The sequence below is a fragment of the Schistocerca serialis genome, chromosome 3 (genome assembly GCF_023864345.2).
Source record: "Schistocerca serialis cubense isolate TAMUIC-IGC-003099 chromosome 3, iqSchSeri2.2, whole genome shotgun sequence".
In the NCBI taxonomy this organism is placed as follows: Eukaryota; Metazoa; Arthropoda; class Insecta; order Orthoptera; family Acrididae; genus Schistocerca; species Schistocerca serialis.
The window spans coordinates 219,098,263-219,123,873 of NC_064640.1; the positions used below are offsets into that span (position 1 = coordinate 219,098,263).

The window sequence follows — 25,611 nt, forward strand, 5'->3', positions numbered from 1 at the left end:
CTTTCATGGCCTGTGCGGGAGGACTTTTTTTTTTAATAAAATTACTTTTTCCCCTACCTTGAACAACCAATGTACTTTCTTTGCTCCAAAAAAAGGTAGCAACCCTAATTGCAACGTGCAGATCGTAGGCACGGCCGTCTCGATTTCAGACGTCAGGTCACCGTACAAAATACTGGTCATCTCCTTAAAAGAACACACTTGTTACTTTTATGCGCTATAGATGGCGTAGATGTGGTAGCAGAAGTCCATGTGACCCTCCACCGCTGAAGCAAGTCATGGCAGTTGTATGAAATCATCGGAATACGATCGATCGACCTGGAGACGTGGCATAATGGCGGAAAAGGGCTATCGTATTGGGATGTTCCCATGACCACGCCGTCAACAAATTTGCTCGATTTATCGGTGTATCAACACTGACTGTTCGCCGTGTCTAGAAAGATAAGTATACCAATCACAGCCACGTAACTCGGAGCAATGACAGTGGTCATCTAACACCCTAGCCGCCAGAGACCGGAGACGAGAGGCACATTGTGTGAATGACAGTCGGTTTCAAACGCGAGGGTACCTGCTGCTGTCAGTGAACCCAGGTTCCTCATAGCAGCGCATGAAGCTGGGGCAAGCACACAAAGACTCGACAGTATCTGACCGGAGACGTGTAGTGTGGTCGATTGAGTAGCGATTTTGCCTTTTCAAACGACGCGAGATGTCGAGAGCTCCGACGGCCCTGTGAGGTGTTCATCCTCGTAGTGTGTGGAGTGTGTCGTTCAGGCTGGACGTGATTATGTGATGTTTTTTGGGTGTTATCGTACCATGACTTTAGCCCACTCAGTCAGGTTACCGTGCTCTTGAACAGGGGTGTACGAGGGCTATTCGTGGCCCGATCGGTCGCGAAATGGAAAACACAGTGAAAATCAAAAATGGTTTATTTGCAACAGTTAGTTAGACGAGGGTTGTTCGGAAACTAAGGAACGATTGCTCGCGAAACGGAAACCACAGTGAAAATCAAAACTGTTTTCTTTGCACATTTAGCTACACCTTCCAGGTAATTCTCTATATAGTCGCCGCTCCGACTTAGACATTTGTCGGAGAGTTACACCAAAATGGCCAACACCGTCGTCATAGAAGGCAGCCGCCTGTGCTTTCCGATAATTCTGTACGCTGGCCTATAGTGCGTAGCCTGTGCCCGAGTGTCGTCTTCGTATCCAGCGTTTCATGTGAACAGAGATGACACTCAGGACGAGCCAATTAGGGCTGTGTTGTGGGAGATCGAACACTTCCCATCGAAAAAGCTGCAGAAGCGTCTCCACTGCCCCTGCAGAGAGCGGCTGAGAATTGCCATGAAGATGGAAGTGCGTGGCAGTTGTGTTAGGTGGGCTGCATCCATTAAGGCGAAGCCCCTCAGCGGGCCCTCCTACTTGGCGGGAGACATCGTTGTTCTAGGCACCTTTACTCGCTCACAGTGCCCTCACAACTGAAAGGAGCGTCCTGATGCGATCGACGGGCATACTAGAGACACTGCCCAAAACGTCTGTGAAAAGCCTCGTCGGATTTTCACAGCGGTTTCCATTTCGGGACTGATCGTTCCTCGCTTTCCGAATAGCCCTCGTACTTCCAGCAACTTCTCTTCATAGTCGCCGCTCCAACTTACGTATTTGTCGTAGCGTTGTACTAACTTTCCAATACCTTCGTCAAATAAGGCAGCCGCCTGTGCTTTCTGCCAGTTCTCTACACTGGTCTGCAGCTCGTTGTCTGTACCTAACTGTCGCCTTCATAGCCAGCGGTTCATGCGAGCAGAGATGAAACTCAGATGGAGCCAAGTCCGGGCTGTATGGTACATGATCGAACACTTCCCCTCGAAAATGCTATAGTAGCATCTTCATTATGCCTGCAGTGTGACACTGAGAATTGTCATGAAGAAGGAAACGAATGACAGTTACTTTATGTGGGCTGTATGAAATCTGGCGAAATCTCTCAGCAGGCACTCATACTTGGCGGAACACACGATTTTCTAGGCATCATTGTGTGTTCGCTGTGCGCTCAGAACCGAAAAAAGCGACGTGACGCGATCAACAGGCATACTTCCCAACATATCTGTGCAAAGCTTCGTCGGCTTTTCATTGTGGTTTCCATTTCGCGACCGATCGGACCTTAGTAAACAAACAGGCCTCGTATATACAAATAAAACCGCCTTTTCTTGCTGCCACTTAATTTACTTTTCCCAGACGCTTTTAGCCTTTTTCTTGCTCTAAGGCATCATCAGTGGGATTATTTTCTGTGATCTGCGTTTCCTCTCATCTGGTCTGGAGGTCGCACTACCACTTTATTACCGACATAGAAGCACAATTTTGAGTTCCGACCCCTTTCACACTGTTCACCAGGTTTCTCCTTTTTTTATGGTGTACTATTATTCTTCTGCCACTCGATATAACTATTTCTTCGGACAATGTGCTTTTAACAACATAAATATTGAAACACGTAACGACCTTACAATATTTACGTTGTTAAAAGCACACTGTCTGAAGGAATAGTTATATCGAATGGCAAATGAATAATGATCACCACAAAAAAGATTGAGAAATATAGTGAACAGTGTGAAGGACGTGGGAACTCAAAATAGTGCTTATACGTCAGCAATAAAGTGGTAGTACCACCTCCAGACCAGATGAGAGGAAACCCAGATTACAGGAAATCATCCCACTGCTGATGTGTTAGAGCAAGAAAAAGGCGAAACATGTCTGGGAAAAATAAATTAAGTGGCAGCAGGAAAAGGCGGTTTTATTTACAAAGCAAGTAATTTTGTTCTTGCTGCGGAGGCTGGCCACGCAAACAAACCTGTTAGTCCTCGAATATTTCAAATTTCTTGGTGACGAAGCGTTGCCCTATCTTCAGCATCTTCATGATGAGTATGCTGCCTTCCAAGATGATAACAGCCGTGTTCATAGGGCCGGCCGGTGTGGCTGTGCGGTTCTAGGCGCTGCAGTCTGGAACCGCCTGACCGCTACGGTCGCAGGTTCGAATCCTGCCTCGGGTATGGATGTGTGTGATGTCCTTAGGTTAGTTAGGTTTAAGTAGTTCTACGTTCTAGAGGACTGATGACCACAGATGTTAAGTCCCATAGTGCTCAGAGCCATTTAAACCATTTGTGTTCATAGGGCTACATGCATACGTTCCTGATTTGAGGAAAACTCGGGACCGCAGCGCATCTCGACTGGCCCATTACATCATTCGATCTTAATTCCACAAAAAATGTCTGGGACCATCAGGAACATTGGATGAAACGCAACAATATACGTCCCAGAAATTTGGCGGTTCTACGGTATCTAATCATCAATGAGTGGTTTCATCTGGATATGGCATACCTGAAGAAACGTGTGGAGTCTTCCCCGCCGATATGTGACCATTTTCAAAGTTAAAAGCATGGTTGTGTCCCAAAGGTGACTAATGTTTTGTCCAGTGTGCTTATCTACAATGAGCCGGCGACGTAGCTTTGCTTTGGTGGTGTGTGCAGATGCAGGCACAGCTGCTGGGTGGGCGCCACGCGGAGGTGCCCTGCATGTCGGCGGCTCTGCTGGTGCGTCGGGACCCGCAGCGTGGTCTGCACCTGGTCGCCGCGCAGGACATCCCAGCAGGTTTGTTCCGCAGTCGCCAAAGCCGCGCGTCCACATACTGACAATATCGAAAATCTTCACCACACAGGTTCTGGCAGCCTCTTGCGGTTGCTCGACTACCTCCCAGTGATTACGATCAATGACAAGAAATGAGGTGGTCCTCCGCAGAAGGGACGAGTAGCGGAACATATAGAAAACATCAAGAAATAAATTCAGTAGGACTTGAGAGAACTATAGAGGGTAAAAACTGTTGGAGAAGACAAAGATTGTAATACACTGCCAGCCAAAAATGTGAAGCACGCAGAACACACCACTCGATGACAGTATACAGGGTGTAAATTTTAAGTTGACAAACCAGAATATCTCGAAAAATAAGCTTCACACGAAAAAATGTGTAGAATCCAAAGTTGATTATTTTCGAGGGGGACGTCTGCTGGTGCTAAAATTATCCCGCCACCCAAGCCCCACTTTATTGTCTTAAACATTTGTTTTGATTCTTGGTAGTTGGCGCTATAATTCAAGAAAATCAATGTTCTAATTTTTGCGTGGAAAATGGTTACAGATAAATAAATAATACTTATTTACTTCGTAAATTTTGATTCGCTAAAACTAAAACTCTCCCTCTCTCCTCATAGGGTGGGGTTTCAGAGCCCAAATATTTGGGTCAACATTTGTAAAACTCTAAATCCCAAATATTTGAGTCAACATTAGTAAAACTCTAATTCCCAAATATTTGGATCAACATTTGTAAAACCCTAATCCCCTCACTCAAACCCCACCCTATGGGGAGAGAAGGAGAGTTTTAGTTTTAGTAAATCAAAATCTACGAAGTAACTAAGTATTTTTTATTTATCCGTAACCATTTTCCACCCAAAAATTAGAACATGGATTTTCTTGAATTACAGCGCCAACTACCAGGAATCAAAAACTTTGTGTCGACAAAATGTACGTAGTTTTTTATGTAGAATCTACTTCTGCAATAAGAAATGGGGGTTCCCATTTGAAATTTTAAAATTGCCTTCCGCGCCACCCCCAGGGGGCTGAGGTGACCGGCTAATTTTAGCACAAGCAGATGTCCCCCCTCGAAAATAATCAACTTTGGATTCTACACATTTTTTTCGTGTGAAGCTTATTTTTCGAGTTATTCTGTTTTGTCAACTTAAAATTTACACCCTGTATACTGAAGTCAAAGAAACTGGTACACCAGCTTAATATCGTGTAACCCCCCCCCCCTCCCCCCAAAAGCACGAAGAAGTGCTGCAACATGACGTGGCATGAACTCGACTAATGTCTGACGTGACGCTGGAGGGAACTGACGCCATGAATCCTGCAGGGCTGTCCATAAAGACTTAAGTAAAAGGAGGGTTGTGGGGACCTCTTCTGAACAGCACATTGCAAGTCATCCCAGATATGCTCAATAATGTTCATTTCTGAGGAATTTGGTGGCCAGTGGAAGAGTTTAAACTTAGAAGACTGTCCCTGGAGCCATTCTATAGCAATTCTGAAAGTGTGGGGTGTCGCATTGTCCTGCTGTAATTGTCCAAGTCCATCGGAATGCACAATGGACATGAATGAATGCAGGTGATGAGACAGGATGCTTACTTACGGGTCACCTGTCGGAATCGTACCTAGACGTATCAGGGATCTCATATCACTCCAACTGCACACTACCCACACCACTACAAAGCCTCCAGCAGCTTGAACAGTCCCCTGCTGACATGCAGGGTCCATGGATTCATGAGGTTGTCTCCATACCTGTACACGTCCACCCACTCGATACAATTTGAAACGAGACTCGTCCGTCCAGGCAACGTGTTTTCAGTCATCAACAGCCCAATGTCGGTGTTGAGGGCCCAGGCGAGGCGTAAAGCTTTGTTTCGTACAGTCATCAAGGGTACAAGAGTGGGTCTTCGGCTCCTAAAGCCCATATCGGTGATGTTTCGTTGAATGGTTCGCACGCTGACACTTGTTGATGGCCCAGCATTGAAATCTGCAGCAATTTGTGGAAGGGTCGCACTTCTGTCACATTGAACGATTCTCTTCAGTCGTCGTTAGTCCCTTTCTTGCAGATTTTTTTTCGGCCGCAGCGATGTCGGAGATTTGATGTTTTGCTGGATTCCTGATGTTCACGGTACGCTCGTGAAATGGGCGTACGGTAAAATCCCCACTTCATCGCTACCTCTGAGAAGCTGTGTCCCATCGCTCGTGCGCTGACTATAACACCACGTTCAGACTCACTTGAATCTTGATAACCTGTCATTGCAGCAGCAGTAACCGATCTAACAACTGCGCCAGACACTTGTTGTCTTATATAGGCGTTGCCGACCGCAGCGCCCTATTCTGCCCGTTTACTTATATCTGTATTTGATTACGTATGTTTATACCAGTTTATTTGGCGATTCAGTGTAAATTCAGTACGACTTGAGAAAACTATAGGGGGTAAGAACTGTTGGACAAGACAAAGACTGTAATACACTGCCAGACAAAACAGTGAAGCACCCAGAATACAAGGTCCGATGACAATGTAACCTCGTACACGTACACAAAATCGACTGGTATGTACATTATTAAAATTGCAACTTTTCGTCACAGGTAGAAAGGCCACCAGAGTGCATTAATGTAGTTCGTGTCTAGTGTTGTTACCAGGCTTGGTAGGATGTTTTAGTAGCGTGAATAGCGACAGCCTGCCGGGGTAGCCGAGCGGTTGTAGGCGCTACAGTCTGGAACCGCGCGACCGCTACGGTCGCAGGTTCGAATCCTGCCTCGGGCATAGATGTGTGTGATGTCCTTAGGTTAGTTAGGTTTAAGTAGTTCAAAGTTCTAGGGGACTGATGACCTTGGAAGTTAAGTCCCATAGTGCTCAGAGCCATTGGAACCATTTTTGAATAGCGACAGATTTTGAGTAGTCTTTGTGAAGGACAAGGACATGCTGCATACTCTTGTGAGACAGTGTTATTGACACTTGACAGAGTTGCAAAAGTGCCTCGTTTCGGGTCTCGATTTGGCCGGCTGGTCGATTCGTGCAATATCCAGATTTTTAGGCATTCGGATGTGGCAACAGCCCGTTGTTGGTTTGTATGAGAACGTGAGAGCTGGACTACTTGTCGTCAAGAATCCGGTCGACCAGGTGTGATCACAAGGCAGGATCGCCGTATTTTGCACCCAGTTCATCGTAACCCGTAATATCTAGGCCTGCTATCCGAGAACAAGTAATGGATTCCCTGAAATATTCTGTGTCATTCCGCCCATTGGTCAGAGTCTAAAAGCGGCCGGACTATGGAATTACTGTCCCATGCAGAGGCTGCCATTAATACCACAACACAAGCGGTTGCAATTGGAGTGGTGGCGTGACTGGGATGTATGGGCTGCTAATGAATGGCATCGAGTTGTGTTCAGCGATGAACCGCGGTTATGCATTACCTCAAAGGACCATCGTCAGGGCGTATGGCAGCGACCACGAGCGACATTCCATTCTTCCAATTTTTTGGAGAACCACAGCGGTGTCACTCCAGACGTCATAGTGTGGGAAACCATCGGTTATGGCTGGTAGTGATTGTAACCCGGTTAAGGAACACCAAAAATGGTCGAATATGGGACAAGAATCTTCTGTCGTCAAAAAAATTTTTATGGTGGTAGGTGGTAGTGTAATAAACAACGTATTAAAATCGACTGGTGGATTGTCAGCGTGGAGGCGGGGGTGGTGGGAGAGGGAGACGTTTAAATGTCATTTCCTTACGTTTTTCTTAAATATCTCGAGAACCGTGGTTTCTAGCAAAAAATGTTTCTTGATGCAAAATTAAACCACATTAAATTTCCTGCAAAGAAGATCATATTCAGTTTTCTCTAAGACTAACAGTTTCCGTGTTACAGCGGATGGAGAAATCGCTAATTATTAAAAATAGTGTTTTAATGTCATAAAATTAATGTTTATTGTTAAATAAATTGAGTTAAGTATATGGCTCAAATGGCTCTGAGCACTATGGGACTCAACTGCTGAGGTCATTAGTCCCCTAGAACTTAGAACTAGTTAAACCTAACTAACCTAAGGACATCACAAACACCCATGCCCGAGGCAGGATTCGAACCTGCGACCGTAGCGGTCTTGCGGTTCCAGACTGCAGCGCCTTTAACCGCACGGCCACTTCGGCCGGCCAGTTAAGTATACGTATTAAATATGTGTACCATACACAAATGCAGTAAAAGCGTATTTAGGGATAAATTGTGTCGTGGGGGTGTAACAAGGTGGAAATGGTGGGGGGAGGTGGAGGATCGATGACTGAGGGAAGGAAGGTTGCCGGATTGTGGTCATCCACGCCCTCCTTTGCAGGCTGCAAACTGAAGAGCGAGCAGGCGGGTCCCCCTTTCTCTAACCCACTATGTCACAAAAAACTACTAAAAGGTATTTCACGAAGTTGTTCGACCATTCCGCAGCTCGCGTTATGAATCACTGGCGACGCATTGCACAGATACTCCTGAGGGAGGGGGGGGGGAGGGGGAGGTTTATTTTCTTCAAAGTGTATTAACACTACATTGAATTCAGTTATGAGTTGCTAATAATACTTGTTATGATGACGACGAACGAGTCGTCGCCAATGTTGACTGGTGGCCAATGCTAAATAGAAACATATAAATCACAGCAGGCTTGTCAGTAACGTCGATAAGGTGCTGGCTGCATGGTCTGGATCTGCAACGACTAAAATAATTAGAAGTCGTTGTTAAAAATAATATATATTGTACTTAAATAGGTGTACAGGATTCTTCTTGGCTGCATACATATAATTACAAACAGGTAGCTATTGAGGCCTTGCTTAGGTCATATGTTACTAAGCGCCTTGTTAGAGGTTGCTTCCTATCAGCTGAAGGCTATGCTACTTTACTACTTGACGTCCCGAGCAAGAGTGGACGAGAGCTCGCTAGAAACTTATTACAAGCCGCGGAGCGGCGCTGGTCGTGACTCGCGGGTCCAACGATACTAATCCGGACCGCGGTCGATAACTGCAAACCCCAACAAGTGTGGTATCGAACTTTGATACCACAATACTAATGCAAGCAAATTGTATAGACAGATTCTAGGTAAATATCTCCGCACTGTTCTACACTGCCAGAGGGAAAACTGATTCTTAGTCGTCCTGTATGGTCGTTGTAGGGTTCTCCCGGGAGAGCCGACTTCCTCGCCACGAGTGCTGCTGGCTTTTCAGCTTACCACAGACTATATCTCTCCAGCATTTCTTGTCCAGTTCTCTTAAACAGTAGACAAAATAACTTCAATGCAATGAGCTCGTGTTTATGTAGTGGAGTTAAGCGGGCACTTATTTGCAGTTGTTAACTGAGCTTTTATGTACAATACGTTGCTATAATAAATGGCTGAGAAGTGCTTAATTTGTAAGTTTGCTGTTGTTACTGACCTATGTAGTGCTGATGGAAAAGAGATTGGACTGGTAAATGTGGCATCTTGCTACTGTCTGTCGGTGACAGCATGTTGTGAAGGCGTGTAACCGTGTTGTAGTCATTTGGTGCTGAATTAATGAATGACCAGAAAGTTACTGCACTTCTCTCAACATTGTGTTACTGATAGACTGCATAAATCTCTTCTATTCAGGAACTGCTGGCATTTGTAGAGTGGGCTGGACTGAGTGGAGGCACTAACCACATATCCGCAGTATATCTTGCAATATGTCAGATAGAACAAGACTGGTCATGTTCAAATCTAGAACAGTAATCTGCTGTAATGCATTGCTTGACTTACGTTCAAATGTCTTAAGTTTCATGGCACCTTGATGATCTTCTTCTGTTGCACAGGGAGCCAATTCAGGACTCTGGGCTTCTCAAGATGTTGCGAGAGTTGAGACTGAGTTGATGCATTTGATGCCCTCAAGCCATAAAAACTATTCCAGTCATTGGGAGTGGAGATAATGAAATCAACATTATCGAATACATATTGCCAGTATGTTAAACTCGGGACAGGCTCTTCATTGTGGTGGACAGTTGACATCTCCATAGTGGCTTTTTTACGTAACAGCTTACTTGACAACCGCAAATAATTACCCGTTTAATAAACGAAAAACAACTCCACTATATACTCACGAACCCAGTGAAGTTATTTTGAATACGCACAAAAGAATACTAGACAGAAAACACAAGAGAGGAATAGTCTGTTTATAAACTGAAAAGCGAGCAGTGACTGTAGTACGGAGGTTGCCTTTCCCAGAAGAACACTGCAGTTCAAATGGTTCAAATGGCTCTGAGCACTATGGGACTAAACTGCTGTGGTCATCAGTCCCCTAGAACTTAGAACTACTTAAACCTAACTAACCTAAGGACATCACACACATCCATGCCCGAGGCAGGATTCGAACCTGCGACCGTAGCAGTCGCACGGTTTCAGACTGCGCGCCTAGAACCGCGAGACCACCGCGGCCGGCAACACTGCAGTTGTCGTACAGGATGACTAAGAATCAATTTCTAGCATAGAAATGTAGAACAATATGCAGAGATTTACATCCATATAGTCCATATGCATTTCTAGTTTTAGTATTATTAGTGACTGACATATGTATTACATATAGTGTTAACGCACTTTGTAGAAAATAAACACCCCCGGACACGTCTGCGCGCTGCATCGCCAGGGATTCATAAGGCAAGCTGTGGAAGGTGTAACGTCCCTCTTCCCTTCTATCGACAATGTTAGAAATACATGACCGTGTAAGCATGTGCTTAAACAATTGGAATAAAATTTTGAAAAGGCTATAGTCCCGAAGATTCAATATTAAGTCGATAAATGAGGGGGAGGTTACAACAATATGCTTTCTAGGACAACTTAATTACTGTAAAATTTAGTGTGGTTGTTCGAAAGGTTTGTGCTATCATTCAGGTACTGTGCCAACGAGAAGAGGTACCACGTGGATCGGAACAGAATAATAGGAGTTACTGAAATAATTATAGCTAAAAGAAACACGGTCGCCAGCCCAATTGGGCAAAATTTCTGTTCGGTAGGTGAATTAATGAGCCGAACAGTCAATGTCAAGAATTACTCGAACACGCGCGGCAACAGAGCGCTGCGTGCACGTTAGCGAAAACAATTGAAACATTTACTTAATAAAGCGAGAAAGAAAATAGTTTGCACTCGAAATATCATTAACTAATAGAGCTGAAATTTTGAAAACATACAAGATAACACTTAGATTAATGGTTACTTATTGTTGTAAGTGACAATGGCGCTACCTCACAATTACGTCTGCTATTTTCATACGAATTTTGGAAAATGGTTTAAAAATAATTAAAAGAAACTCTGTTGACTTCTGAACAGGGAAGTAGAAATTGATAATTACTGTATCAAAAGGTAATTATTATAGTTTAGCACGACTGCAAGTCAAAATGTGAACCAGAACTTTACTAACATCAAATTACAATAATCACTGATATTTGCACTCACTCATTAATTCTAGTAAGTGCTTTTGTTCATAGTGCCAGGAATCATTTTAATTTGATTAGTTTAGCAACAATTAGATCGCCTCAGATTAAAGTTCAAATTTAAAGCTAGTGAGACTGAAATTACTGAATGCTTTACGTTCAAATCTTTAGTCTAACTGAATCATTTAGTTCATAAACAAAATTAACTGGCACTGCAATTTTCATTTTTCATAAACGGTACTCGGATTGTTGTAACAATAGGACAGGACAGGAACCTACTTGGTGAATGATTTTAGGAGAATCACGGGTAAACAGTTTTGATTGAATGGTAATTATTCACTCGCAAAACACCACAAAGCTGAGTAACGCCGTTACAAAACTAGTTGACAATAAGCTGTGATGCAGCAATCTTACTTCAGTCCATTCTCGCCGTAACGAAGTTTCTGACGACGATACTGCTGCTGGCTCCTTTCCATGATAATTAGCGAGCACGGGAGTTATTGGCAATGATATTGGCGTGGCGGGTTCTAGATGTTGCTGCAGCCAATATTTCCACCGCCCACGCTCATCACTTGCCACGAGCCGCTAAACAATCACTCCTCCAGTACAGTGCACGCCATCCATGCGTCCGCACTTCACCAAGTCTAACACCCGAGTTCTCTCTCTGTGTAGCGCGCGCTCTGACGTAACGTCCTCCCGCGTCGAGAGACGCCGCTACTCCAACGATACTTATTCGTTGACAAAAACCTAACGTTTCCCTAACATTTCCGCAGCGATTACTCACGGATATTTACATAATATACATAATTGATTATACAGCAAAAGGAACAAATTAATTCATACATCGTGTACATATAAATTTACATAAAGATAAAAGCAAGTATATATACAATAATAAATGGTCAAAGAGCACATCGGCATGAAAGTGTTACAAAGGGTCAGAATAACTTTGTGAAAAACCCCGTAGTTGCTTTTTGTGAAGTAGTGCAGTATACAAGATGGGGAATTAAACTGCGAGTTTTGCATTCCGTGCAACTCGGGAACTATTAGTCTCAGAGAAAAAATGAATGAGACATTATTCTGTACGAAAATTAACGTACCTTAATTTTTTACAGAGAAACATTACCGCTAGAAGCCGCAGTTTTCGAGTTATTCAAGAGAAACTTAAAAAGTTACCTTTAAACGCCCCCCGTCCCCTACCCCAAGTAACCGCTCACAGGATTTTTAGTATGTTGTTCGTGAAATTCCCTCCTATCACTATACCAAAAAATTGAGACTACATGAGTTTCTCCCTCCAATTTTCCTTCGTTGATTAGACTACTGAGGGAATTCTGATGACACAACGATATTTCACGGACATCGTGCGATCCCACGTGTACCTCCCATGCGATAGTACCGAAGTTCCGTTTTTCAACAGAACAACGCTCGTACACACATGGTAACTGCCTATATGAACTATATGCGTGATGTGGAGGTACAGCGAGATACCCAGATCTGTCACCAATAGGACACCAGTGTAAGTATCCAGGACATCAATAGCCAGCTTGCCTCAAGAGATGATACAATGGCTCTATGTCACCCTTCCCATAAGAATCAGTGCATGCATCCAGGACAGAGGGTCTGCAGCGTCATATGCTCATACTGCCAAACTCTTTGTAAATTTGATTTTATTCTCTGAAAGAACATCACAGGAGACGAATTCGGCACCAACTTCATTAAACCGATCAGAAGACGATGCCAAAACTAATAAATCAATAAAAATGCAAGCTAAACAGCGTCAGGCTCCATTCCATTTGAGCAGTTCTTCAATGAGGATTTTGCTACATTCGATGTCATATAGATTCACCAATTCAAGAAGGAAGATTTAAGGTTTAACTTACCGCCACCGACTATGTCATCATACATGGACCACAAGCTCTGATTGAGGGAAAGATGGGAAAAGAAATAAGCCCCGCCTTTTGAAGGGAATCATCCGGACATTCACCTAAAGGTGATCCCTAGAAATCATGGATTATCCCAACCAGGAGAGATGATCGGGGATTTTAATCACCGTCTTCCCGAATATGAGACCATTGTCTAACCACCGATACACTTCTTTCGGCTAAAATTCGACGAGGCTGCAATTACGTTACTTATGGTCCCTCACCATCCACCCCTCATGTTGCGTCGTTGTCTTCCTGTGGGGAAAATCTGATTTGGTGTCAATAGTCAACACAGCACTATATCATAATCCAATATGAAATTGATTATTTGTACTGTATAAAAAGTGGAGAAACTGTGAAGTACCGGTACGTCTATTATGCTATGATAAAATGGCGCTGCATTTTCGGTGGATAGGCGTGCTGTATCATGTCTGAACTTCAATGTGTAGTCACAATTAAAAAATGTTGCCAACCGGGAGTCGAACCTGAATTTTCTGCTTTTCGCGAGCGGAGGCTTTAACCCCTGTTTTTATGTGAGCCCTCCTTCTTTCCCTACGTCCCTTCTTTGCTCTCGGCAACTGACCTAGATTTAAGCTTGGTGTGTTTTCTCAAGAAAGCCTTCCTGGGATATACGCTGGTTCTTCCATCAATACCGCGAAATGCTGCCTTCAGATGAGTACAAAAATTCTTCATTGACCCTTGTAAAGTAAACACCTTCTTCATACTATAGTAGTGCGCCCGCATATTCAGTTGTGGAATGAAGTAATAAAATTTCAAATTAAAGTAGCTGGTAAAATAAAATGGATAGACATGAAAGGAAGAGATCTCTTTCTCTAAAGGTTGAAATGAAGGGGGTGTCACTTCCGCATGCTGCAATGACCTTGACCATCAGGTTATCTGTTAACGGCTACATACCTGGATCTAATTTCCAGTTTCACTGTGGCTTCCGCCTTTAATTTCCGAACACTTCTACCACAATTGATCTCACTGCAGCCTCATTGATCTTACACCATAGATCCATTTCAGTGCACTTAAATCATTTCACATACATTCCTTGTGGCAGAGTAAGCCACAGTCCTATTCCTGCAATTCCTATTTTCTGCTAACACATCTTCGACATTAAAAATTAGCGTCACTTCAAGTGGCACTGTCAGATAGTGAAGGGTCTGGCTCAATTTTTCAACTGTCACCACATTTTTATTACAGTGAGCATTCAACATATATCAACTGTTTGCTCTGATATCATTTTATGTCACTTCGTTTTCACTGGTTTTATAGCCATTCATCAATTTCAGTGCATTTAATTCATCATTTCATCCCCATCCGCCGCGCAGGTCGCCCAATGTGGCGTCGAATGTAATAAGACCTGCACCAAGGCGGCCGGACCTGACCCGCAAGGGGCCTCCCGGACAATGACGCCAAACGCTCATTTATTGTTTGAACTTGTTTTGCCCCAACACCAGTGGGTTTTAACCAGTTCTTCAACGTCATGTCGATCTCCAATGTATTTCAGTACCACAGCGTACTCTGCAGGCCTTAACAAACTCTCCAAGATCACTTCCGGACCCCAGAGCGCCAATACTCCTCCTTCGTATCCCCCCCCCCCCCCTCCTCTGTGCCCTTAAGGTTCAGTGGAGGAATTACAAAATAACTTCTCTTGACAAGTCTGGCAAACAGTGTGCGAATTGTGATTCCACAGGTAATGTAATTCATAGGGAATCTCAACTGAAGAAACATTGCAAGCACTTGCTTGTGTTGCTCCATGGTTTTCAGGGCGCCCAATGAGGAAAGCACAAGTTGAGTTTCCCATGAGCAATCGCACAACCCCTACGGTCGCAGGTTCGAATCCTGCCTCGGGCATAGATGTGTGTGATGTCCTTAGGTTAGTTAGGTTTCAGTAGTTCTAAGTTCTAGGGGACTGATGACCTCAAATGTTAAGTCCCATAGTGCTCAGAGCCATTTTGAACCATGAGCGATGTTTCCGGAATCCATGCTAGCTGCATGGAAGTGGTCAATCTGTTCGAGAAATATCATTCACCTGAGCTCAGAATTAGATTCTGTAACAGAAGGATGTCAAAGATATCGGACGGAAGTTTCATGGATCACTCCTGCTACCTTTCTTGTACTCATGTTGTGGTGTCACCGCCGGACACCACACTTGCTAGGTGGTAGCTTAAATCGGCCGCGGTCCATTTAGTACATGTCGGACCCGCGTGTCGCCACTGTGTGATCGCAGACCGAGCGCCACCACAAGGCAGGTCTCGAGATACGGACTAGCACTCGCCCCAGTTGTACGACGACTTTGCTAGCGACTACACCGACGAAGCTTTGCTCTCATTAGGCGAGCAGACAGTTAGAATAGCCTTCAGCTAAGTCCATGGCTACGACCTAGCAAGGCGCCATTAGCCTTACATAGTTTGATAGTTATCGTATGAAATGTCTCATCCAGAATGCTGTATTCACAACAAGGATAAATAAAAGTTAAGTATTCGAGGAGCTGCATACTTTTCTTAGGAGAATTCACTACTTATCCTGTTCCAGAGTTCACGCCCGTCTGCGTTAGATTTCGGCCTCCTCTATCTACAAGGTGTTGGCACATTTACCAACACATCACATGTGAAGTGTGGTTCCTTCCAAATACCAGGCAAAATATTTTTATCGACGAATCTACGATACGCTTTTGTTAAAAGAGGGGCGAAATAAGACGAAAATTCTGTATAGACTCTGATAATAATTCCATTAAATCCTGAAAATCTGAGTTCAACAGATATCATCTGTTTGTCAACCGCACTGCCACTAATGTCTACAAGGGGCAGTCAAATGAAAACCGAACACCCGCCACAATGTGACCAAGGAATGGTTCCATTCAAAAGTAATCACCACACGCGTTAAGACATTTATCCACCTGGGAGGCGAGACGATCCATTCCTGTTTCGTAGAACGTGATCGGCCGCTGTCGGATCCACAACCGCACCACCAAGCGAGGTGGCGCAGTGGTTAGCACACTGGACTCGCATTCGGGAGGACGACGGTTCAATCCCATCTCCGGCCATCCTGATTTAGGTTTTCCGTGATTTCCCTAAATCGCTTCAGGCAAATGCCGGGATGGTTCCTTTGAAAGGGCACGGCCGATTTCCTTCCCCATCCTTCCCTCACCCGAGCTTGCGCTCCGTCTCTAATGACCTCGTTGTCGACGGGACGTTAAACACTAATCTCCTCCTCCTCCTCCACAACCGCACCCACCCTTGCACTTCCTCGTCCGACTGAAACCAAAGCCCAGGCATGTCTTTCTGCGGGTCGCCAACATGAAAATAAAAAAAAGAAAAAAACGGTTAACGATCCAGGCTGTTACAGAGGATGTTGCAGTGTTTCCCAACCACATCGCTGAAGTGTAGCCTCTGTCCGATTGTAGAGGGGGAAGGGAGGGCAGGTGTTATAGTGCAACAGGGCGATTCCGTACGACAACAGTCCTGGACGTTTTGACTTCATGGTGTGTCGCAGTTTCTGCAAAGTGTCTTAATAGCGCTGTACATTGGTTGTGGTTCCACGCTCGAGGTACTCATCGAGCAAACGGCCCCTGCAGTCGAAGAAGAAGGTCATGATGTCCATACCGGAACTTGTGTGAATAACTCTGTATTTCGTTGGAGAAGGAAATGTGGGATGTTTCGACCGTTGGCTTCGCCGTTGGCCCTCGGGCTGTCGGAATGCTGTCGGACGGAATTGTCCTGTTGCACTGCCTGTGAGACGAAGCGTATGCTCTAGCGGTTTGCTTGAGAAACAATGCATCTTGCTCCGTACAGCCTGGGTCTTTCACCGTTTGATCTTTACATCTTTGGCAACCTGAAGAAAGACGCGCGTGGCCGTCGGCTTCGGTCGGATGAGGAAATGCAAGAGTGGGTGAAGTTGTGGGTCAGTGAGCGGCCGACTGCGTTCTACGAAACAAGAACTGATAGTTTTGTGGATAGATGTCTTAATGGGTGTGGTGATTACTTTTGAATGGAACCATTCCATGGTCTGATGCGGTGGGTGTTCAATTTCATTTTGCTGTTTCTCATATATCAATCAACTTAGCAGTGATTCGATAATTAAAATGGGGCAGTACTACTGCATTTTCATGTATCAAGGAACATTGCATTTCTGCTTTCGCTTTGCTACTATCAGTTTCAGTTGCTGTGTCATCACTGATGTCTGGACACTAACACTGATGTTACTGACAGCTTTACATACGACCACAATTTATTTGGGTTTTGTCACAGATCTTCCGATAAGATTCTGATACGGTAGTCACAGAAGCCGTCACGCACTGTGTATGCCTGGTGGACTCATTCAGCCTGTTACAGAGCCAATGAAATGATAATTAAATCAAGACCCTAAGCTGTCGACAGGCGTTGATATTCATCAATGGGGACAGTTGAAAATGTGTGCCCCGATTGGGACTCGAACCTGGGATCTCCTGCTTACATGGCAGACGCTCTATCCATCTGAGCCACCGAGGGCATAGAGGATAGTGCAATTGCAGGGATTTATTCCTTGCACGCTCCCCGTGAGACCCACATTCCCAGCTTAATGTCCACACACCACATTCGTAGTGCCCCTGCCCATTACACTCATTACTCGCGGCAGACAATCTTACCGAGTTCCGTAAGAGTTCGGGCAATGCGTGTGCATCCAGCACAGATGAAGAAGGTCAGTGGCCGGTTAGCCTTAACTACAATGTCCTAAAGAACAGATACCATCTTCATATATGTTACAGAGCCCGTTTCGACAGCCATTCAGAGTACAGTTGGCAACTAGTTGTAGGCTGTTCTGCACTTTCGAACGAACGATGTCTGTCGTCTGGGCTCCAATACCATTCTGGCGACTGACTGAGAGAGTTTAGAAGACTATCCTCATTTTCAGAATGTCAGCATAGACCCCACTGGTGAATGTGGCCCCCTGATTCTGAGTCAAATAGAATGCTAACACCTGTGACTTCGAAGGTTCTGTGACAAGCTAGGCTGCGACTTCCTACACTTGCGCCACAGGAGCTGATAACTATAGGGACTCAGTGGTACAGTACACATCAGAGGCTATTACTCTGGTAGGAGTGCATACAAGGTTTTTTTTCCATTAGGCAACTTCCCATGCAGTTCGCATAATGACAGCCACAGGAAACCCCGAAGTACAGGGTGTCCCACTCAAACCTCCCTGATTTCGAGTACCCAGGGGTAGATACGACAATCAAAAATGCACCATGTTGTTTAGCATCTTAAAGGATTTGTATTCCCGCGTCAGAAGTGCCAAGTATCGTCGCCAGAGTGCAGCCTGGTCGCATGAAGTGAAAATGGCGACGCCACAGCAGCGCGCACAAGCAGTAGTGTGGTTTGCAGAAACAAAATCGCCGATTACTGTGCAAAGAAATTATCTTCGTGTGTATTAATGTGATCCACCTCAAGTGAAAACAGTTAAGGAATGATATAGGAAGTTTCTAGCAACAGGAAGTGTTCTGAAACATTGTGGCGGTGCACGCTACGGAGTTTCAGAAGAGAGAGTGGAGGACATCAGACAAACGTTTCTCAGAAGCTCACGTAAGTCAATTCGTCAAGAATCTAGGCAACTTGATGTACCTCGATCAACATTGCATCGTGTAGTTCACCAGCGTCTTTGTATGTGTTAATAGGCATAATGTTCGGATTTTGGGGTTCGCAAAATCCGCACGTTGTCATTGACCATGTTCGTGATAGCCCTAAACTAAACGTCTGGTGCGAGATGATGCACGACAGGGTTGTTGGACTGTTCTTCTTTCCGGAACAAACAGTGAATGGGACAGTGTATCTGGACATGTTGGAGCAGTTTGTGCATCCTCAGTTCAAGCGCATGTCATTATGTCATGACGTAATGGCATTCGCAGTGAACAGTAACAAAAAAATATAAAGGACACTGCATAGCTAGAACGCACCATTAGACACAGAAGAAGGCCGCTGCAACCGTGGCCGAAACATTGGTTTTTCTCCAGCAGCAGTAGTTTTATACATTATGACGCGGTACCATACCCAGAAAACTTTGATGTCGAATTAGGCAGTTTGTCACTAGGATTGGAGAGGGGGGGGGGTTGCAACACTTCATTGGCTTTTGCACAAATACTGCGGGGTCTCGTATGACCTTAGCGTTATCAGCCCTTAACGGAAGTCTAGGAAGTCGCAGCCTAGTTTGTCACAGAACCTTCGAAGTGAAGTGCGGTCCAAACCTTCTACTCGACTCAAAACCACGGGGCCACAATCATTTCTGGGAACAATGCTGTAGATTGCGAGCTTCTCCGAAATTCCAGAAGTGACACGGGTCTTCTCAGCCTATTGTGCCAGTCATTGTAATAGTTTTGGAGCCCAGGCTACAGACATCAGTTGTTCGAACGTGCACAACAACCTTCAGTTGCTTGTACCCTGTACCCTGAATGGCTAGCGGAACATGCTCTTTAACTTGTTCAATGACGCCTCCACTCACAAACTGAATGCATAATGTGATCGTTCTCGACTCTTACTATCATTTTCCTAAGGAGTATCATTATCTGTCGTATGTTCGAACTTGCAACGACTGACCAGAATTCCAACGCAACTGGAACACCTATGTGTGAGTCGATAGTATTATACCGCTTATTCGCATCAAACACCACACGTTAGTTGTGCAGACGAAAAAAACGTTGTACTCCTGATGTAGAGGAAGGTTACTGCATGCATTTACTACGAATACAACACACCCAAGCGCCAGAGAAACTGGTATAGGCAAGCGTATTCAAATACAGATATATGTGAACGAGCAGAACGTGGTTCTGCGGTTGGCAACGCTTATATAAGACAACAAGTGTCTGCCGCAGTTGTTAGATCGGTTACTGCTTCTACAATAGCACATTATCAAGATTTAACTGAGTTTGAACGTGGTGTTATAGTCGGTGCACGAGCGATGGTGTGGGGCGGCGGATAGAATTTATTGTTTAACTGTTGCATAAATGTTTGAATGTTGAAACACTTCCCGGCCGATGCACCATATGTGGGGCGGCGGATAGAATTAATGTTGTTAAATGTTCCTATTATTTAGAATGTTGTTTATGCTGTCTTTCGCCGTTCTCAACACTGGCTCTCTAACTACAATATTGGCAACCAGAAAGTGATTAGCAAAACGTGAAGCCTGTAATTAGAATTCCTAGTGCCCACTTCATCTGAGAAATATACTTATAGCTACAGCTTATAGCTCTGAGGACTTAGGAGATTGTCTGGGATTCATAATCAAAAACGATCGTGAAAAAAAAAAACTTCGTTATATTCTGAAAGTCACAGATGAAAAAAAACAAGTCCACACAATCTGACTAACAGAGCAGTTCAGAGTCTAATGCGCTGATGTAACTATAACTGTCCAAATTAAATGTTTAAATGAATGCTCGCCATAATTTGATGATAAGGTTCATCAAACGCCACGCTAAACTAATGGTAGAATGTCTGTCCCGCGACGGCACGTGAAAATACGACAATACGCAAACTGAAGACCGATAATTAAAGTCAACCCAGAATTAACACTTCACTCGAAATGATTTCATGGTTACGCGTATCTCGAGTAACTTAATACGGCATCCGAGGCTGTTTGTAGCAATGATACCGACGCGACGCGACTCCCGACACAGATGGCGTGCTATTCAGCGTCTGGAGAGAAGTGGGGCCTTGCTTCCTCGCGCAGCGTTCTTATATATAATGCCGCGGTGCGGAGGACGGCTAAGGGAACGCCTGATCAAATCGGCTCTCCCGACTAGCCGCTGGGCTAGTAATGCACCACTTTAAGTCATTGAATAAATCATAGCTTCTCTTGCTGATGGCCGATGAAGCTCTTAATTTAAATGTGCATTCAGCACGCAGGTAATAAAATTTTGACGTGGCTAAGTTAAATATTTTGGGCGAGAGAATTAATTTAATTACACTGCACACAGTAGACGAGCTCTGAACTGGCCCTTTGGAGATACGCTATCGCTATAGTTTTATAGGTATTCAAATGAAACTTCTCACATCCTTATGGTGATAGCGGATCTCCATTCTTAAATATAAACATCCTAGCCTTATTTATTAGCCTACTTAATCTATCTTGCTTCCTTAAGTTTTAAGACAAAAACCCGAAAATCATGGATTTCCACTAAAATTTTAATTTGTGAAACCCAAAGTACTGTTTTTATTAAATTATTATGAAAGATGAATCTAATTATAAATTTTTAATTTTCTAGCTCTTTTCTGTTGCGCCAATGATTTTTACAGAAAAACGTCAAAATTTCGAAAATGGCTAAAGTTATCGAACTGATATTCAACACATGTTGTTTTGATATTACTCCTGACATCCTAGAAATGTTTTAGGTTATTTGCTTGATTTTTAAAGTATTGCGCAACATTTATGACGTCAGAGCTAGTTACAGCAAACTGGCTGGCACACAATGGAAAGACTGATGTGAATTTACTACAGCGTGAGTAGGCTGCTTCCCTACATCACCCTATACTTAAATTTTTTGTTTTTGAATGTTAATGAATGAAAAAAAAATTAATTACAAAAAGGGAAGCAAGAGTACAGCTTAACTTCCTATGAAAAATTAAAATTGAAATGTAAACATGTAGAAACATTGAAAGAAAACCGATTATCTACATTAATTATTTAAATTGCGGCATGTTCACTGCCTCTTAAGCAACATTATTACTCAAAATTTAAGCAAAGTCAATGAAACACTTTGGCATACATATTGCCTTAGACAAACAAACACATAAAAATATGTAAAATTATGAAAATCTTAAATCCATTAAATACATTTTTACATACACAAATTCAAATAAAATAACATGATACATAAACATATGATTACCTCTTATCAGTCTTTTCTAAACCTGAAAGAAAATTTCACAAATAATTTTTACACACGTTGTTGTAGCCGCTTTGGCTGGCGTCCTACACTTCCATTCACAAAGGTAGAGGAGGGGAAGTTGCTATGGTGTGCGTCCTTCACGTTCACTCTAAATTACGTGGGGAAAGGGGAGGGGTCACTGTGAGTTGTGTCCAAGTCACTCCACGCTTTCACGCAGCTACCAGGCTGCCATTATCTGGTTTGTCCTGTAGAGCAAACAAAAAGAGTGCCTCAGACTCTGTTCACTTAACATCTAAGGGTGGGTCACAATGAAATGGGGATATATACATTTTATCCTTCAATATGTTGCTGGAACAAAGTTAACAGAATCTTTTTCAATATTACTCTCGTGGTTACTTGTCATAAAATCGGTAAACAATTGGCTCAAAACGCCGTTAGTCACGTACTAGAGAAAATCTATGCTCAAGGCATACAATCATGAATCCTATTTAACACCAATTTATTATTTCTGGGCCGGAACACTGAACCGATGCTCGGTACATTCCTGACAAATCTGTATTTTATTTACTTAACTGACTCATCTTTGATTACCTTATTCTTAGAGATAGTATGAGTATATTTGATTAGTGGTTGTTTTCTCAGCTTCTTTGTACATGTGAGTAACTTTTGGCAATAGTACAGTTCTGAGTGTTCAAAACACATTACGTTTAGTTGACTACAAAATCCACTTATTGGTCCTCTGCTGCTGTGTCGGTTCCACATCTGCAATTATGTACTTACTTCATCGAAGTGTATTTATGCTGAGCTATAAATAATGTTTCACGTCTGTCATTATGTGCTTACTTACTTTGCTAGTGTATGAACTTAAGTAATACTCACTCTATTAACATTTAAAGCATAGAATAGCATATTTATTTCATATCTATAGTGTATTGCAACTGATTAGTTTGCTCACGTGGCAATCCATTTCCACTCGATCGGACGCTGAAACCACAGGTAGTCTCTCTCGACCTACCACTAAAGTGCATCAAGTAATTATGGACGAGCGTAATGCTAAATTCCTTAAACCTGTAGGACACCATGAGCTGCTCTGTCTCATCTAACATAAGGGTACCTATGGTCCTCCAACTCATAACCTCAATACGCGTAGGTGTATCCTGTCACACACTACACCAAATAACGGCCAGCTCCAACCTTATAAATACTTCAGGGACGTGTCCTTCACGTCTCAACCACAAACACTGTTCAATTCTATTACACTGCCTTTCCTTGCTACACCAGGTGAGTTTATTCTTACAACTTGTCTGCATATTTTTCATAACACTAAGCAATCTCTTTTACTATTAATTAGTTATCTCTACAGCATACAATAGGTTTCACTGCCACTTCAGATCCTGCTTATAAACGACTTGTATATCTTTTTTAAATATTGTTGGTGGACCATTTCCAATTACACAACACTTTGTACTTACAATATTACCAGAGTTCTATAGATACTTGTTTCTCAAATACATTTATATCTTAATTACGTCATACTTCTTTATTGTTTACGTCACTGTTAGGTTTGTCACAATAGGTATTTTCTTTTTTCACTAATCGGTGGATAGAATGGTTACAGGACTCATGGCTTGTTAGCCATGACGGAAAGTTTTTGTATTAGAGAGTAAGTGTCGAAATTTTTGGGGACAGGAAAGACGAAGAATGAGTGAGACCTGAAAAGGGAAAGATGATCTCACACAGCTGGGACTGCACAGCTGCCACACTGTGTAGAGGTTACAGAAAAACCTCCTCCCTACAGCATTCATTTGTTTAATGCTGGCTTGATAGTCATGCTGGAAGATTTAGTATTTGAGAATAAGAGCCGAAATTTTGGTGGATAGGAAATATGAAGAATGAGTGAGATCTGAAATGGGAAAGAAGATCCCACACAGCTGGGACTGCACAGCTGCCACACTGTGTAGAGGTTAAAGAACAACCTCCTCCCTATAGAATTCATTGGTTTCAGAAATTTTCGTAATGGAAAGAAGGGGTCGAAATTTTAGGTGGATAGGAAAGATGAAGAATGAGTGAGACCTGAAAAGGAAAGAAGATCTCACACAGCTGGGACTGCACAGCTGCCACACTGTGTAGAGGTTACAGAACAACCTCCTCCCTACAGAATTCATTCATAACCTTTGACCACGCCACGTCGATCTGAAAATACCTTATGATGCCTTTTTAGAACCTGTCTCATGTCTTCCTTCTGATTAGCTGAAATTTTATCGATTTCCTGCAATTTAGCTTCTATTTTGTCCAAAATAATTGCTTCTTCTTCTTCTGTGTTTAGCTTATTTTTACTAAGATTAACACCTTCGTCCCAATACCTCCTATTTTTCAGAACTCGTATAGGCAGCTCCCAATTGTCATCATTAATTACTACATGTTTATCAACAAAAGGTACCGTAATTACTCCGGTTATCGGCAAGACCATTTTTAACTGGCTTCTTTCAAAGTCAACAACACTCTGATATTTTGACAAGAAATCTATGCCAATTAAAACTTCAATACTCAGATTGTTTACAATTAAACATGGATGCTCAATTAAATTACCATTAATGTTAAAGGGCAGCAAAGCTTCTTGCTTTACCGTTTTTGACACCTTGCCAGTAGCACCAATTATTCTTAGTCCTGATACCCTCATTATTGTAAGCTTGTCTTTACCAGGTAATGCATCAAAGAAGGACTGAGATATTGCACTCACCTCACTTCCACTGTCTAAGAGACAACGTACATTGATGCCCAACATATTCACTATTATTATTATAGGGTGGCTGATTCTAATTTGTACAGGTGGTTCCTCAAACTCATCCAATAGTTCCTTTTGGATTTGTCTCCAGCTAAAGTGATCGACATCTGTCTTCATTACATTTAGGTCAAAGTGTGTAGGGGTTTCCTGAATTACATTTTCAGCTGCCTTTTCCAGTCAGTCTATAAATTTCAAATCGAAACACCGCACGACTTCATTACATTTAGTTTGCTGAACATGACCCAAATTACTGTAGTCTGAGCGATTCTGCGCCTCCAGACCGGGCATAACACTAGTTACAGCTAAACCACTTTCACCATTATCGTCGGGTCCCTTCTCAAGTGACAACTGGTCACAGCTACTGGGTTCATCGACCCCCAACAGGCTACCCTCTACATTCTCACTTATCTCCTGTCCTAAATCTATTAGTATATTATCAACATCCTGCACAGGCACTTTAGATAACAGTACATCATCCTCATCGTAAATATAAGCATGAATTTCTTCTGCTTCTTCACCTGAAAATTCAGTATTTTGTGGCTCCTCCCTATCGTTACACTGCTGCGCCTTCTCTTTCTCTTCCCACTTAGAAAGCGTCTCTAACACGGTATCTATCAAATACTGTGAGTGATCTAATATTTCTGTTGTATCCTTGGATGCTACCGACACTTCATCCACATGTTCAGTTTGAGTATTCTGATCTGTCTTACCAATTACCGTAACTACTGGCTTAGGAAAAGTAACCGCCTGGTGAGCGCCAGTGTCCTCATAGACGGGTACTAGTTTTCCTGCCTCGGCCTACTACTGTTTCCTGTATTTACATTATAGTTAACTGGCACAGCATTGCTTTCCGCACTGTTGTTTACCTGCATAATTTTGTTCGGAACAAAATTATTCATTTGGATGCCATTGTTGGTTCTGATAATTATTTCTCCAATTCCTGCCTCTCTTAGGATGGCGAACACCTACTGTTCGGATGTTTACATTGCCATTCTGCTCGTTCTTAAAATTACTACTATTGTT

The 25,611-nt window shown here is 43.3% G+C and overlaps 1 protein-coding gene across 1 annotated transcript in view; it reads left to right on the forward strand.

Moving 5' to 3' along the window:
- Nucleotides 1–25,611, forward strand: part of LOC126469951 (SET and MYND domain-containing protein 4-like) — a 201,311-nt gene that overhangs the window by 81,248 nt on the left and 94,452 nt on the right. Inside the window, exon 4 of the mRNA XM_050097361.1 lies at nucleotides 3,509–3,629. Within this exon, the coding sequence (XP_049953318.1) occupies nucleotides 3,509–3,629 (121 nt within the window). The remainder of the gene's footprint in view (nucleotides 1–3,508; nucleotides 3,630–25,611) is intronic.